The following is an 18,688-nucleotide window of genomic DNA, read 5'->3' as shown; positions in this document are numbered from 1 at the left end:
TTTCGTATTTGCAAGGGAATAAACAGATTACAGGAGCGTATTCTGTTATTTAATAGTTCTCAATGTTAAAGACGAATAAAAATGACCTAAAGACGAATTCGTTTACTTTGTGTAAATAACTATGCCCACATTGCCTACGACGAAATTTAAGAGTCTTCGCGTCTCGACGGGCGATGAAACAAAAAAGTGTAATTCTGCGTCCACGCTTGTATTTAAAGGAACATCCATTGTCAAGTAATTGTAATTTGGTCTACAACTGGATCATTATCGTTAGCAAAGAGTCTGTGAGCTCGGCACTATAGTAATTTGAAGAGCACTACATAATGTCTTAAACGCTTCTAAAATATGAAATGGCTCCTTTGAAGTTATTGAAAAAATTAGTCCATGAAAACTGATATTAAAAAATAAGCACAAATCCAGTAACACGGAAATTAGGTTAGACAAATGTTTAAGAATGTAATTTATGTTAATAAAATTTTATCGTTTCACGTTGATATTAGTTGTGTAAGTATAGACATTTTGATACACATTACAACCTCTAATTCTTCTGGCATGAGTTCTAATTCAAAATTTTCTTCTAGTGGTAGAACAGGCATGATAACATTTACTTTACCAATCAATTTATTTGTATTAATCCATTTCTTTGTAAAGTATCCGTTATTAAAATGTTTTCTGCTATATTTGATGATACCTGTTTTATTGCGAAACTGATTTGCACTCTTTGATGTATCTAATACAATTTCTTTACCATAGTCTGCAACGGATTCTTCCTTCGGTATATATGCAATATCTCCCATTATAGCAGAATGGGTGTTTATTCCATTTTCTTCTTCTAATTTTGGCAAAGAAATGATTTGTTCTGTGTCGCTAACGTCTAAATTCAAGTTGACGTTAGATGTTTCTCCTTTGTCTTTCAAACGATAATAAATGGCTATATACTTTGTTGGCGATATTGGAAAAAGAATGTAGTGTAATTTATTATCATCATGGCCCAAATTAATTGAACTATAAGATTTTCCTGTGTTCATTTCCGGGAAGTTATAAACAGGAATACTTTTCTGTGTTGGTTTTTCGACGTGAGTGAAATCTTTTAACCTTTCAGTATCGTTATTAGAAACACCGTAAGCAAGAAGAAATTTTTCCGCCGGTATTGATAAATGTATGTTATTTGTTTTTTGGCTGTTCAAGTCTAAATTATTTAGTCTATGATATCTTTCTGTGTTGCTATTCGAGAAGTCTTTACTTGTTAAAACTTTTTCCGTGGAATAATAATTTTCTGTCAGATCTGTATTCTGGTTCCGAATATAGTAAGGAAGAAAAGCTTTTACTATCGGCATTGGCAAAGTAAAGATTTTTGGTTCTTTAGGGCGATGGCTAATATTGGATTTTCCGGACCAAAATTGTGACTTCAAAAGACCGCCTCCTCCAATAGTTTCATTTGCCAATTGGTCACCGTAACTTAAATCTTCATCTTCCTCTATATCATTTTCCGAAATATCGTGTGAATTAAAATATTTTTGCAGCGGTTTTGACAAAATCGTATAGTTTATTTTTTTATCAGTATTATATAAGCTTATATAATTTGTTACATTACTTGTATGATCTGTAATATTTTTCAAAATACTGTCTTCTGCTGTAAAGTTCAGTGGTGATTGACCACCATATCTAGAATCTTCCACTTTCTCTGTCATTTCGTCCCAAATAACGTTAGACACAGAAACTTTAGGCGCCTGTGTTGGTAAACTCATTTTAGTAGTTGATTGGCTTGTGTAGTCTGTATTAAATACACTATTTGATATACTTGTATTATCATTGATTGGTTGTGTCACAAATAAATCCTCAAAATGATCATAAATTTCCTCTGACGGTATTAGCAAAGGAAGATAACTGTGTTCTGTGCCATTAATTATAATACCTAACTTCAATTTTTGAACCTAAAAAGGAAAGATACGTATTTTACACAACATATTATGATTAAAGCTATTGATATTTCGTAAATCTGAAAATCTGGCGGTAGGAGAAACCGGGACCGAACGTTCCCGGGATAGATTGTTCCGACAGGAATAACTTTGTAAGAAACTGAAATAACAGTTGGTACATTTAAGTTGCATTGACGACAATGGTTGAGTGGCTGTCACTTGGTATCATTTTTTTTAGTTTAAACTAATTACTCTATAACTATATCTGTTTGTTGTGAAAAGATGCATGCATTACTTAGTATCTGATATAAGTACTATAGTGACACTAATAAGATATAATCTTACATAAAAATCAACCGTATAAACGCAAGCTCGACATCAGGATCAGCTATTTAATGAACCTTAGCTTGACAAGATTCCTTTTTTGGTTTAGACTACGCCTAACAAAACCTTGGACTTTCATCAACTGACAAGTTCATATGAAATTGTATTGGTACCTAAGTAGTTTTTTTCGACAATGTTGACATTTTTGGAAATATTTAAATAAATTGGAAGCATACTTATACAGATAGGCCCTGTACTTGTTCACAAAGTATAGTTATATTTTATTTCATTTATACGTATACAGTGAATGGTAGACTGGACTTTTTTAAGACTGACTATCTTATTTTGTTTTTATTGCCTAAAATATCAAGATTAAGTAAGAAAGTTTTAGCTTTCTCATGTATTTGTTTGACGTGTCGCATTTAACATAAATATAATTGATATACGTCATAAAATAAATTCATCTTACCTTTGTTCTGTTTATCGCATCCATAATGCTTGAATTATTTTCTGGATTGGATGTAGCATTTTCTATACTCTGTGCTTTTGGTTCTTTCATTGCAGTTTCTTCTGTTATTTTTGTATTTATATCAAAATTTTCTTCGAGTGATGATATGGATTCAGATTCTGATGCTCCAGCAGTTTGTTTATTTTGTTCTTGAAAACCATTTAGTCTATTATAAGATGTTTCATGTTTATTGTTATATTCATTTCTTACATTGTAAGGTTGATCAGTCACATCCGTTTCTAATCTTACGTTTACTTCTGGGATCTCCGTATTATGTTCGGTGTCTAAATAGTCGTAATCGAATTGCTTATATTTAGGAAATGTTTGATGATGTTCGAGTTTGGTTACGACTGGGTCAAAATCAGCTTGACTGGGGTCATCTAATTGTTCATCGTAATCAGGTCGTTTCTTTCTTAAGCCCCGTCTTCGTAGCGGTCTATCGTCGGCTAGTGCTGGTTGTTCTGTGAAGTGGTAGCTGATGTGTTCTGGTCTTTTGCGTCTTCTCCTGGGGGCGTCAATTGTTTGGTCGTGGAACTCTGTATGCGCGGCTTGTATGCTTTCTTGGTGTCTTTCAAGTGGTTCCGTGTCTGGATAAGGTAGGGGTCGGCGTTTCCGTTTCCGGACAGGTCTCCGCCGTGGCGGCACCTCTTCTACCGACCTTAAAAACTCGAGAGACTCGATCCAGCCTTCAGCACGGGTTGGCTGGTGCACTGGTTCTGGTGGTTGGGGTGGCGGGTGGTCTATCGCCTTCCAAGGCTGAAATTAAAAATATGTTTTGGTTAATTGTTTGCCTTCTAAATTACAGTTAAAATTTAAAACAACGTTTCAAGGCAAATTTAAATGGCTAATTAAATTAAATAGCTGATTTTAAAGACAGCTAATAATAATAAAAAAAAAAAAATTGAAAAAAAAAATTGAAATAGCTGATTGAGGCTTGTAGGGTGTTTATGAATAACGCCATTAGACTATGCCTAACGAAACTCTTGTGCTTCATTAACTGACCAGTTCATATTAAATTGTATAGGAGTTTTCAGAAAAAAATGTAGTTATCATATGTACTTTTTTTCGGAAAACTAACAACTTTTTGGGTTATTTCGACTCAGAATCACGAGGACTACTGATTGAAACAAAGAAAAAAGTATATACGGAATATCATTTGATATTTACCAGTCGTTTTTCGGTGAACTACGGAAAACTTCGGAAAACTTCGTGAGGAAACCGGACTAATCCCAATAAGGTCTAGTTTACCCTCTGGGTTGAAAGGTCAGATGGCAGACGCTCTCGTAAAAACCAACCTACGCTAATTCCAGGGATTAGTTGCCAAGCGGGCCCCAGGCTCCCATCCGCCGCCGCCGCAGCCGTGGCAAAACATGCCGGGACAACGCGAGGAAGATGATGATTAACCATGGCTAATGGCTATGCCCCTATGTTTAACTTTTTGATTTTTTTATTTGTGTAAAAATAATTAATTTTTATAATAACTAAGGATCCGAAAAACATCAAGCATAGGGGCATAGCTGTGGTCGAAATATAACTAACTGTGGCAAAATATTTTTAGTACTTAATGTTAATATCCAGAGAGGAAAATGTGGATTACGTTTGTATGGCAAGGCGGTTTCTAAGCGGCCGTGGCCTATCATGATTCTAATGATTTAAGAATGTTGCTCGTGTAAACATTTTGGTGGTCATTACCTCGGATATCTATTTACGTACTTAATTTTTTTATGTGTTAATCAGCGAATGAGCAGAAAAATAAAAATGCACTTTTAAACAGGTAAATATTTCGACAGAAATAGTGTCTGTTGCATTAGCAACTGTTAGGTATTGTTTCTTTAATTTCAAGTTTCCAAAAGTTTCGCAGTTAAGATATATTTCCACTAGCGAGAGATACTAATCTGGAACGGAGCAAAAAAAATCACCTAGAATTGGACCAAGCCATAGTGAAATAAATAAGCATAGAGTGCTAACTCCATACAACAGTTTTCTTACCAAAACGCTTATTATTTTCGTAGTAGACATCTAGCGTCAAGTAGCGGATTTATCAGTACCGCTACTTGACACTAGATATGGCGCTGTCATCATTGATATCAAATTTACGTGAAAATATGATGTTTATAATGACACCCCCTCACTTTGTTCAAATCGGTGCATAATTATAGTTTGAGCCATCGGCGACGAGGCGCCCCACTCTTCGGCCTAATCGCTAATACTTATTAGGTAGGTAGGTAGGTATAAGCCATTAAGGGGCCCACTGATTACCAGTTCTCCGGATGATATCGGCTTGTCAGTCAGTGTCAGTTATTCGCAAAAGCTGACAATGGCAATTAACTGACAAGCCGTTATCGTTCGGCGAACTGGTAATCAGTGTGTCCCTTTAGGCAGAAGAGTGGGGCGCGTCTTCGTGGATGGATTCGACCTGCCTAGAGTAACAAAATATACGTGCATTATATTCACTGATGATGGTTCTATTCTATTTAAATGCCCCACAAGTGATGTTGCTGTCGATCTAATCACCGAAACATATTATAATATAGTCAGCTGGTTACATGACCACAATTTAGATATAAATCCTAAAAAAACCAAAGCAATCCAATTTAGACCGCATCAAAAACGTCCCATCGATATAAATGTTATAACGCGAAACTTTAATATTGAGGAAGTCTCCGAATTTACTCTACTACATGTAGGCATAACTATAGATACCCATTTAGATTGGAAGCAGCACATTGCACGGATCAAAAGCAAATTAGCATCATTTGTGTTCACGATAGGCATTCTGAAAACAAACACGGATCAACAATGCACTTATGCCATACTATGGATACGCATATTCTATATTAAGCCACAGCATTTTGCTTTGGGGACACAGTGTAGACGCTTATGATGCTCTTATCATGCAAGAAAATGCATTCGTATAATCACCAATATCGAGAAAGCAAATAGCTGCAAACAATGTTTTACAGAACAAAGTATTAACCATCCCTTCTATGTATATACTGGAATCCGCAAAATTTGTGCGAAAAAACATGCATTTGTTTAAATTTAATACAAACCCTAGTCGTAACCAAAACCTAGTTCGACTTGAACCAAAAATGGAAACGTTAAAAAATTTATAATAACATACCAAATTATATAAAATCAGAAGAGAAATATGATTCGTTTGCATATATATATAAAAAAAAAACATGCTATTAAACAAAGTGAACTACAATTTAACAGAGTTCTTGAACGATAGGTGGTCCTAGCAATACAAAGACTGACAGGCGGACACACTCTTGTGATACAATACTCGTACAAAGCATATATGCATAAATAATAATAAGTTAAAGCGATTAATTGTTAATTTAGTTTGTAGCCTTTAGCATTAAGTACTTATATTGCTACACCTTTCCAGGGTACTACACACACCTTTCCTATCACGGTTTTCCTTCAATTAGCAAAGCGTAATATTACGTCTACTATTTCACATGGCACCTCGAATTTTCGTACCAAGTAGTTGTTTTCAAACCTCACATCTCATCCAATAGATATTAGAATGTGTACTATATGTTGCTAATTTTAAGATTGTTTTTTAATTACACCATGCATCATGTTATTGTACCATTGGTTTTTCTCATACTATTCCGTAAGTGAAAACGTGTTACGTAAAGCATTTAGATGTATGCTCTACATACCGCATTGTGTGCTGATGGTCGAAAAAGTGTGAGTGTGAGTTGTGTGAACGTACGACAATAGCGCAGAATAGACGGCAAAAAGCGTTGATTATGGCGTAATTAAATAGAGTTAGCATGCTCATGATAAAAAAGAAATAATACAAGAGTTGCGTTATATTTTACATTATCTTAGTTAGACTTTGAACTTAAGAGGAAAATGGACGACCGCACAAACATAGTCCCCATTTTTCTCTTACCTTCGTTAGATTTTTTAGATTTTATAATCTTTTAACTCTTATAATAATAAAAAAAGCCAAACAAAGGGGAAGACTAAAAGTATTAAATAACTTAGGTCAACAGAGATGATGTAATGTTAAATGACGATTCAAGATGGATATATGATATGTCAAAAAGCTACTAAAGCATCGCGAAGAAAAATATTTATCCCGTGTAAAGCCGCGAAGAGGTTATGTTAACTACAAAATGTATCTATCATTTAAATAAGAAATAGGAAATAACGAAAATTTAATCAGTAAGGCTGGTTTAAATAAGTTTAAATAAGCGCTGGTGGCCAAGCGGTAAGAGCGTGCGACTTGCAATCCGGAGGTCGCGGGTTCAAACCCCGGCTCGTACCAATGAGTTTTTCGGAGTTGTACGAAATATCATGTGATATTTACAAGTCGTTTTTCAGAGAAGGAAAACATCGTGAGGAAACCGGACTAACCCCAACAACGTCTAGTTTAACCTCTGGTATGGAAGATCAGATGGCAGTCGCTTTCGTAAAAACTAGAGCCTACGTAAATTCTAAGTATTAGTTTCCAAGCGGACCACGGGCCGCCATGAGCCGTGGCAAAAATGCCGGTTCAACTAGAAGAAGACGGCTGGTTTATGTTTGTTTATAAATGAAAGTAACCAGACAGCTGACTAGGCAATTTCGATTCTTGTAAGATATTTATGGTTAGCTTAACAACGTTCCATTATTGGTTGAGTGCCTCCACGTGTTGCGCTTTCTACTAATGTGTTGTAGATTTATCCCTACTAATATAATAAATGCGAAAGTTACTCTGTCTGTCTGCTGCTTCTCGCTTAAACCGCTGAACCGATTTAGATAAAATTTGTTATTTATTTTATTTTATTTATTACAAAATATATAAGCATTACAGTCAACAAAAACCAAGTTGCTTATATACTAGGTCAATTAATAATATATAGGTACATTTAGATAGAAATAATCCATAAAATTTATACTACTATAACAGATATAATATAATATTATTATAATAGTTCTAGGCCCGGGGAAAGGACATAAGATAGTTTAGACGAAGTCGCGAGCAGAAGCTATTAGGGAATAAATATTATGATTTATTAAACACATTATTAAATGATCTAATAAATCCTTAAAATAAATTAATAGTTTAAAAAACACTAGAAAAACACGCAAAACCTGATCGTGTTCAAAGTCCTCACGTGACCTTTCTCACAAGTACAAACACGACTATGATACGATATTCCATCAAGGAATGCCAGTGCCTATCTTCCGGCTTCATCATCAGACCTTGAAACCTAATCGTGGTCAAAGTTCATTAAAAGACTTTTCTAACAAATCCAAACAGCTATGATACGATGTTCCATCATGAAGTTCCAGTTCATATCTTCCATAATCAGATCAGTTCGACAGTACCATGTTATTGTATTGTCATCAGAACTACATACAGCTGCCAATTTACATGACGCTACGATCCTTGGAAGGTGGTTAAATTAGTTACCTTAGATTCCATTACATAGTTACATACAGGTCGACCTAATAAAAGCGTGTTAGTTATCCAGTTTGTATATAAAATATCCACAACGCAAGCGTCATGTGGCCAAAACAAACCAATGAATTATATACAGGTTGTTTATTTAGTCACCTGCAATAATTTTCGGCGTGAATATATATGTCATACTGAGCAACTTTTACTACGGGGCCAACCCCGAAATCGCGAAAAAAAAAAATTGGCTGTTTTTTACATTTTGGCTGTACGACCTTGACATTTTCTATGGGAGAGTTACTTTTTTTTGCGATTTCTGGGTTGGTCCCATAGTAAAAGTTGTTCAGTATGACCTATATATGCAGCCCGTAAATTATTGCAGGTGACTAAATAAACATCCTGTATTTCATAATAATATTTGGGTTAGAGTAGCTACATCATTCAGAATTTATAACCCTTATTAACTGACTTTTCTGTATACGGGTACTTAATTAAAGGTTTGAAATTCAAATTCTTGATTAATCAATTTATAATAGCGCATTTTATTAAATATTAATAACATTTGTCTTGGGAAATAACATAATCTAATAATTTTCGACTGTAAAGTAGTGGTGAATTATGTTGAACTACCAAATTTTGTCCACCATCTACAATGTACCATAATTCTAGCAAATAAAAAACTATGACTATGACAAAATGCAAAAGCAATGTCCAAGTAGTAAAAAAAAAACCTTACCAGGAAACTGTTCCTTTGTCAAAAAACCAAATTTATAGATCAAAGATATAGTATCTTATATAGACTTACCATGCATTAACGTTTGTATTCACAAATCTTTGAATATCTCAAACTTTCAACAACAATCAGTTTAACTAATTCTAAAGCTACCGCCGGTTCCGTCTCGGCTATAAAACCTCTGGAGCATTAAGCCTAATGTTCGTAGCCACGAGTATATCACAGGTAATGTACCATAGATAATGCTCCTCTACTTAGTCGGCCGTTCATCAACGATCCCATTGTAATCGATGAGTTATCGACTAACGATAATCTAAATTATGTGTACATTGATCTGTGATCGTTGCGTTGCTTGTTCAATTTCTATACACATTACCGATAGATTTACGAGACAGAGACGCCATGGTACAACTACTATAACGCTTTTGTAGATTAACTTGCCACCCAACTGTAAAAACAAGTGGAAATTAAAATCATTGTATTATGTGTATATAAAGGTTGACTGGTAGAGAATGCCTCATGGCATTAAGTCCGCCTTTTGTACTATAAGGTTTTCTTTTGTGCAATAAAGATTAAATAAAAAATAAATAAATAAATATATGTAAAATCATTGTAAAGGTGACACAGCTTAGTTACAAAGCACATCAAATATTTTATTAATTTAATTTTTCTTTTCCTTTTGTAAGAATTCGATGTTTTCTGAAAGAGCTACGTATTTGTATGATTTGATATGACATATATATTTTATCAAATTTCTATAAAGGAAAGTAGCTACTATATGTAATTGCATGATTTCTATAGTAATCTTAATTGTATTTTTTTTTCTTATTTAATGCATGTTAATTATAAGATGTAATGTTTTGAAAAGATGTGTCCCGCCGAGTTTCTTGCCGGTCCTTATTGGGATACCCTCCTCCAAATATCTTTATCTATGTTGTACTTTAAATTTCTCCTTAAACCCCTAAGGAGAAATTGGGGGTAAAAGATAGCATGGAAGTACAGTTTAATGGCAAAGTATCAGTCGCAAGCAAAGGAGATAGTAATAACTATTAACACCACGGCCGATTCGGCCACGGTGACTGTTCTCAACTCCGTTCCTGTCTCTGGTGTGCTCGACAGAGGCGATAGTATCAATGCGATAATTAAAGAGATAAGAATGAGAACTGCATGAATGAGTAATTAATTACGGGCGTTCGCTAGCTGGAGCGGGCGTTCGCACACGGGTGCGCATGTAGAATCCGTCGCACGCGTCAGCGCCAGTTAGCGTCGCTCATGCTATTTTTCGTTGACCCGCTCACCCGCTCCGTGCAACCGCGGTAGCTAGCGGACGCCCTTAGATTATAAGTACGTCGGATGCAAGATAACTGTTATTTGAGAATCTATGTCTACAACCATCTGGCATTTATGTTTAAAGATATTTACGTACTTCATACAAAGCTTTCACACGTAACGTTCATAATTTTCCAAAGCATATTAGTAGTCCAATCACACCAACTTGTCAACTATAATTTCGCGCCTAACATAACTCGGCTCGAAAGTGTCCAAGCAACAATTAACGGGTGATTACTCCACGCATGTCAGACATAATTCAGTTATCTCATCATCAAGAAAGCTGTTACAAAACATGGCATAACGCGAAGGAAAGTCGAAAGCCGGTCTGACCGGTGTATCTATGACCGCTATGACTTATGCAAAAAGGGTCATCTCGTGCGTCGTTGTGGTATTCGGATTTAATAAAGCGGGTTGGGACGTTATTTGCAGGGATATAAGTTAGATATTTGTAGGTAGGGAATAGATTTTTTTCATAAAAATGTGTTGAAGATATTAGAACCAGTGGTCCTAGAACTGATACGAATCTCACTACATCTCCATAATCGGGCATGGGTATAGAAGGTAATCTCTGGCTACACTCTCCTTCGTTTTCACAAACAAAACGTATATAGGTACGTTAAGACGACATCAATAAAATCCTTAATTCACACTGCGTCACAGATTATTTAAATGATATAAGACAATTTTTATTTATCTTATTACGAGGGTCACCTTTTTTTAATAAGCATTTAATTGTCTTTTTTTTAAATACTACTAATAATCTACATATTTACAATTTGCTACCCACAATCCTGATATTCATTATTGAGTTGCCATAGCTGTACGATTACAATCTATAAAAATATAATAACCGCATCCATCTTGCAGATGCATATACTTATTGCATCTGCAAGATGGAGTAGGGAATGCAATAACCGGGCGTTTTTCATTACCGGTAATTTACCGACGCGAGGTCCCACTAACCGGTTAACCGGTAAATTACCGGTTATACGTTTATGAAATAAAAAACATTGATTTTGCATTATTATTGATTGTGTCCTTATTTTCGTCAGTAACCTTTAAAAGTAATCAACAGCACTTTATAGAAACATCGACAAAACAAAATAATGAAAATAAACTATAAACATTAAACAAGATATATTTACTAATCATATTGAATAAAAAATCAAACATGTGTCATTTCAAAGCGAAATGAACTTGTACATGAAATAAGCAACATTAAAAATTTTAATTCTTTAAAAATCGCAGTAATCAAAGGGTAACAAAAAAGTGACAGTCGTCATTTAAATGTCATACACGTTTGCATTTACACATCTATCAATATAATATTGTTATTAAAGTAACTAAAACCGTAATCAACATTCATTAAAATCTAGTAAATATAAGAAAAAAAATATTTAACAGATTAAGTTTCATATCATTTTAACACTAGTTACTTTAAAATTGCACTTTAAGAGGCCGTTATCGATTTTAGTCGCAAAAATGTCTAACTATTAAAAATAACAAGTACTGGTTTCTATTAGCACGTCTTGTTATCTTTCATTATAATAATATTTTTTTTAAAACAGACTCACTTAATTAGTAATGATTTTTTTTCTGATGGACGTTTAGGTAAACGCGCGAAAAGCAGTGATTTTGTCGATCTTATTTGTAAATTTCGTTAAGTTTGGACTGCTAAAAATGGTAATTTTGTATTACACATATCCTGTACTTCAACTTTAATAAACTACATTTTTGTTACTATAAATTTGAAGTAGTGTAAATGAAAGTTAGACGAAATCAATTTTCTCCAGAAATTACTTCAAAACAAGTGACAATTTCTCTGAAAATTGACTTAATTTCAACGTAATTTTGATACTTAAACAATCTACAACATTTGCTGAAACTGTTCTTATACATCATTTAATTATTTATTAAGATTAAGGCGGATCAGGTAGGGGTGGCGAGAAGGGAAAGGGCGAGGGATTAGCGACCACTCATTTGTCACAAAACATTGCTTCCTAGTTCCTACTCCGACGAGATCATAAGATGCAGAAAAGTAAGTATTTTAGGTGTCTCTTCGTAATCGTAAACCGTAGTAATTGGTTTTTTTTGTAAGTACGAAGACATAGATGGGCTAATTCAACAGGTTGTTATATTTTTATTTGCCTATACAACGTTCCGTAAATTCCCGGTTACGGCTGGAAATTACCGGTATTTTACCGACTGTAATATTGGTCAAATTACCGGGTAACCGGTTAACCGGTTAGCATTCCCTAAGATGGAGCGTGTAGCCGCATTAGGAGGCACCGATTTCCAGACTTTCCCTAATTTTCCTAATAATTTAATATTCATTTAAATTATAGAATAGTATATATTATTTTCCCATGGAGCCGGTTGCTCCAACTGACCTTGTTTCAGTATTATAATCTAACATTAGCTACTCGTAACATCCCAATTAAAGTATTTGCGCGGTACTTACTCACAAAATGTATGTTTTAGTACAAAAAAGACGATAGTTAATGTAGCTATAACACATCTCAGTACTCGTAACATGAGATACAGCATAGCTCAGAAGCATTTTATTACTTTAAATAAGTTTTGGGCAAACATTTAATTTTTGGTACAAGCTTTTGTTGCTGACTGTATTTTTCTTACCACGAGCAATGAGACGACAATTCTTAAAACCCCAAACACAATGAGGTTTCGTTGTTTTATCACAGAGTTCCTATGGCCACCTCCTGTCTCCATCATCAGATCAGCTCGACGGTACCATAACATTGCATTGTCACCCGACTCATATATGTTTGCAAATTTTCAGCTCAATCGGAAATCTGAAAGAGGGGTAAATTTAGCTTCAAAGATTTGCCACTAACAAAATTACATACTACTCGTAATAGAACAAGTTAAATAAAAGCATGAAAAAAAGGCTAACAATCTGCAATAAGCATGTCCCTATTTATATCAAAACGTATTATCGGGGAATATACATACTTTAAAACTGCTAAACCGCTGGACTTTATACCGTACGGATGTCTTAATTTTGCACATTTTCGCGGCGCGCGCGGCGAACTTAGTGGACCTCAAGAGTGCTTCACAAATTCTACCAACCACTTTGCTGAGAAACCAGTATAAGTGTAACTATCAGTTATGCGTGAGTTTCACTCGTACATACCGCAACAGACCTCACTGTAACCATAATTGTAATGGGTTAGGTTAGGTTAGGATAATCTGATAAGAGGGGGCTAATGCAAAATTTTACGTAAAACTTTAAGGGTAATTTCCATGAAAATGCACATGGAAACTAGACTATAGGTACCTGCAAGGACTCCAACCAAAACCTTAAAACGTTAACGTTATCGGCATTATATTGCTCTCCGCGATACAGGCGTAGTGCGGGTACCAAAGTTAATCTATTAGTAATTGTAAAATCTTAGAGTTAATAAATATTTTTCTATTTTTTAAAATTTTTAAAGGTTTTAAATTCTATAGAGCCAATAGAAAAAAAGTTTCCAAAATGTCTAATTTTCAATTGTATAACGTTATCCTCTGGATACTGTAGCAGTATAAAATAGCAAAATTTGAGGTAAAAGGTAAAAACCCGCGCAATAGCCATTTCTTGCATCACAAATTTCTTTAGCCTTCTTCTAATTTACTGGCTTAACACCTTAAAGGTATCGAAGATTGTACAAATTAGGGATCCTAATATACTAGCGCTAGGTTATAGCCGAGTATAATATTTTTTGTAAGTAGATACGGTGACTTGAGTTCATTGTGCTTGGCTTTGTTTTGCGCTCTATATAGCTAATTATTGCTGAAATTTTAATTCAAGGTGATTAAAGATACTTGTATGTCTAAATGGTGAATCGTGTTAGCTGATTCCTTTTATTTTTCGTTAAAACTGTACTGTTTGTCGTAAATAATTGTATTTTTTTAATGATGATGTAGTATAAAGTGCGAACTGGTTTAGATTTATAGAATAAAAATTTCACTCACTAGGTTTGAGGCTCAGAGTTGTCAATTGAAAAAATTAGATAAAAGCCCGGCCATCATACTAAAAGACCTGATATTTCCTAGATACTCATTTCTCCAAAAATGACCCTGTGGCCCGTAAACTCGCCACCATGTACTTTGGTTAACATATCCTTCCCTTTCTGCCCAGCTCCAAACTTTTAGCTAGCTTCTAGTGAAATCTAGTTGTTAGTTAATTTGTCCTCCCCGCAATCCTGACAACGGACCAAAAATCCTGACGTATGGCAACCCCAAATGATGGTGATGTATCACCTATTTGCATGAATGTTTTGCCGTTCGGCTTCTATAGACAACTTTGATAGAGAGTAGGAAATTGAAGCTCACGGAGCATCATCATTAGCCTGTGTCAGGCCACTGCTGACCTTAGGCCTCTCCTAAGGCACGTCACTGAGGTCGATCCTCAGCTCTCCTCCAATTACTGCCTGCTGCAGTCCGGATACCATCGTTCACCTAGTTGCAGGTTACAGGGCGCCAAGCACTGCATGCTTTTTCCCGTGTATCCACTCGAAAACTAGCCTGTCCCAGCGGCCATCGGTTCTTCGGCACTGCCACTTCAGCTTGCTAAGTCACTGAGCTAAATCGGTAACCTTGGTTCTCTCATGAATAACCTCATTCCGAATTCGATTCCTTAGAGAAACTCCGAACATAGTTGTATCCATAGATAACTGAGCTACCTTAGGTTGGTCTGATCTCGAATATTGACATTTGTGTTCCGTTCGTCGCTTCTAGTGTCCCCATACACGCACTCCCCAGCATCATATTTTATAAGGTGCTAATTTTAGTCATTACTAAAACCGCCGAGAAGTATAATCGATATAATTAGCTTAAATGAACTGTGTCATTAATTCGTGCACTAATTGTAAGATGAATGTACTGGATGCACGCTCCACACGCATTGAGTAATAAGGTTGATTCTACTTATTTTCAGCGCATCACAATATTTGGCACGATTAACCTGAAGTCAAGGCAATGTTGGTCACTGGGGTTTGTAAATAAATAAATAAATAAATAAATATTATAGGACATTATTACACAAATTGACTAAGTCCCACAGTAAGCTCAATAAGGCTTGTGTTGAGGGTACTTAGACAACGATATATATAATATATAAATATTTATAAATACTTAAATACATAGAAAACACCCATGACTCAGGAACAAATATCCATGCTCATCACACGAATACATGCCCTTACCAGGATTTGAACCCGGGACCATCAGCTTCGTAGGCAGGGTCACTACCCACTAGGCCAAACCGGTCGTCAAACCGGTCGTCGTTTGTGTAGATGATATTTATTTATTTTCTAATAAGGTTTATTTATGTGATTCCGAAAATCATGCGTAATTCCGTCGTGTCAGTGTCCGTTTTCGGAAATATTCGATATTGGAAATTGCCATGAAGAAGTCACACGAAAACTAGATTATAAGTAATTAAGTATAACCTATTTGCAAAGACAGACTCCAAACAAAACCTTACTAAGTTAAAGTTGGCTGAATAGAAAAAAATACGAAAACATGTCTAATTTTAATTTAATTTCAATTTTATATCGCTATCTTGCATACCACAGCAATATAATTTTAGTATAAAGTAGCTAGTAATATACCCGAGGGATTTGACAAGCGAAATTTTATACACTATAGTATATTTTCAGAGTAATGTGAGATCCCATCAAAAACATTTTCATGTAAAATGTTGCTAAGACGATACCCTAAGGCACGCACTGTCAAAAAGTTATCAGATCTCTTCCAGAGCCAAGCTTCTAACTGTACAAGCCATAACTTCACACACTATACACCTTACAAGGAAAGGTACCCAACTGTCTGGTTCCGATTTTATTGATATATTTATATATGTTCTAGAGTAGTCTAAAATAACAGACACGTATTTTTTTTAGCTGCCCAAACTCAACCTATTGGGAGAAATTGTCCTCCAGAGTACTAAAAAAATACTAAATCTTCTAACTCCTAAGAAAGTGATGCTCAAGCAACTTGCTAGTTAATGGCTGGTGTGAGTATATGTTTGAGAGCAGGAAAAATAATGAGCACGTGTTTTGTTATATCGGCTGAAACTCATTTTTTCCAAAAACACTCCACAACCTTACTCACTGGCAGGAATACAATAGGTACTATGAGTAAGGGTCTAGTGTTATTTGATTGGTTAATTTGTCACACTTTTTTATTGCAAATTCCCCCGCAGAATTAGCTTGTTCGGACTCTAGGTTGATGACAGTTCATCAACAAGTAAAATCCGTGTATAATCGGCGTCAATGCACTATGTAATCGCTAGTTACACTAATTGTAAGATAGATGTTCGTACGCTCCACTTACCCGGCTCCTCCCATGATTTCTAGGCACTAGGCAGACCAGTTTCCATGAGAGTCTGACCGCTTCCTTGCTTTTCATCTTTCTATCCGGTTTTTAATGCGTGATGCGTACGCAGGTAAGTCCTGTTATGATAGCTCTTTTTCTTGTTTGAACCTTAAGTTTTTGAAAATTCGACTCAAACAGAAGTGAAACCTAAAACTATGAGAAGTCCACTATTCATTCATCTGTGAACCAATTTTGATTGTAGCTATAAAAATATACTTGCACCTAATGTATTGTGTTTAGTTATGTTTCTAGGGTTAGCTATAGGTACTTCTTGCTGTCATGTCAGCTGCAGAGAAAAGTGACCCCCATTGCATAAAAGTTTGTACGCAAAGGTGCTAAGCGAATAGTATTGCCGACTGTACATAATCATCTTAGTTTGAATACCATTTTGTATTTATTTCTCTCAGCTGCTCAAAAGTTCGCCTTCATACAAATTTATTACATTTTTCACTGAAAAATATGTTTATATGTTTTGTGCAATAAAGTGTTTTACTACTACTACAGTACTTGCAAAATAAACAGTAGAATTAAAGGTAGAGAGTTTATATGCTTCACTTTACCGGCAGGGTACCTAATCTCTACTAATGGCTCTAGTTAGCAAACGGTAAACTTACTTAATCCTAATAAAAGGTATATCGTAATTTTTGTAAATTACAATTGGCTATTTGACAGTTTTTCTTGTAAATAATGTAAATCGATCTTAATTTTCCTGAAGATCAAATGTCTATAAATGACTCATGGCATTTAAGCAACACAAAGTTCAGAAATGAGAGTTAAAGTCTGACGCTCGCACTCGACGATTGAAACGCCTCTAGCTAACAAAATGATATTGTACTGTGACGTCACATTACATTAGACTGTCCGAAATGTATGAAAGATCAACTAAATCGCTATTTTGACCCTAAAATATTGCGTTTATGCATATAGTTGTCATACAATTTATTTTTCAATATAAAGTAAGAAATCGAATGGTACCATCTTCTTTATTCTTTTTGAACGTTAAAAAAAAAACTTTTTTTGAGACTTTGGGGCCTTGTATTTTTTTTATTTCGATATGTCTTTTTAAATACCACTTTTTTATAATGGATGGCTCATTTTATATCCATTTAGCTAAATGTTGTTATAATATTCAACATGTATCAAGTACCCAATTACCTAATAGTCTTAGTACTTAGATCATAGTAGTTTGTGATATGTACTGTTTTTTTTTTACTATCGAGGTGTGCAATAAAAAGTAATGGTAAAGCGTTAGTAGCCTAGCGGTAAGAGCGTGTGACTTTCAATTCGGAGGTCACGGGTTCAAATCCCGGCTTGTACCAATCAGTTTTTCGGAACTTATGTACGATATATCATTTGATATCTATCAGTCACTTTTCGGTGAAGGAAAACATCGCGAGGAAACCGTATTAATCTCAAAAAGGCCAAGTTTTCCCTCTGGGTTGATCGGTTAGATGGCAGTCGCTTTCGTAAAAACTAGTGCCTACGCCTATTCTTGGGATTAGTTACCAAGCGGACCCCTGCATCCCATGAGCGATGGCAATAAGCCGGGACATTCGCTAGGAATAAATAGAAGAAGCAATAAAGAGTAATAGTATGTTATGTGTCCATTTGAAAAACAATGCAGCTTTAATTTGCCACGCAAATACCTTTTTTTTTTCAATTCAAACGTAAGACATGCCAACTTAGCTAAGGCCTCAAAACTCCCTGGTCCGGAACTCAACGCTCTCATCAATTTGCTACAAAGTTACGTAACATTGAACTCTATCATGGTGATATAACCATAACGAGGTTTGATAACTTCGAAACAGGTGTTGTGATAATGATAATGACTTTAAAGGCAGGTTGGTTGCGATTCTAACCTTCACCTCGAAGAAGAATGGTTTTCCAAGTATTTTCTTAAAGAAATGATGAAATGCAAGTCTAGGTAAAGATAAAATAAGCTATTTTTGTTCTCACGTTGCATACTTCTTTTAAATAGTATGGGTAAGAGAAAGTTAATTGAGTACTTAATTACTAGTTAAATGGCTTGAAGGGTACGTCTCATACTGAGTCTGTTTATAATTATCGTTAAGAAGAACGAGATATCG

At 35.1% G+C, this 18,688-nt stretch overlaps 2 protein-coding genes across 3 annotated transcripts in view; one reads left to right on the top strand and one right to left on the bottom strand.

Moving 5' to 3' along the window:
- The window catches only part of LOC133525653 (actin-histidine N-methyltransferase), a 60,337-nt gene that overhangs the window by 10,648 nt on the left and 31,001 nt on the right, over positions 1-18,688 (top strand). The window lies entirely within an intron of this gene.
- The window catches only part of LOC133525652 (uncharacterized), a 29,950-nt gene that overhangs the window by 4,729 nt on the left and 6,533 nt on the right, over positions 1-18,688 (bottom strand). The window contains exons 2-3 of one of the 2 annotated variants that reach the window (XM_061861980.1): positions 2,713-3,507; positions 537-1,934 (exon numbers count right to left, since the gene is read on the bottom strand). In XM_061861980.1, coding sequence (XP_061717964.1) covers positions 537-1,934; positions 2,713-3,507 — 2,193 coding nt within the window. The remainder of the gene's footprint in view (positions 1-536; positions 1,935-2,712; positions 3,508-18,688) is intronic. The other variant, XM_061861981.1, reaches the window with a different exon arrangement.

This window comes from Cydia pomonella, chromosome 15 (genome assembly GCF_033807575.1).
Source record: "Cydia pomonella isolate Wapato2018A chromosome 15, ilCydPomo1, whole genome shotgun sequence".
Classification (NCBI taxonomy): Eukaryota; Metazoa; Arthropoda; class Insecta; order Lepidoptera; family Tortricidae; genus Cydia; species Cydia pomonella.
This window is presented reverse-complemented; position numbering and strand designations above follow the sequence as displayed.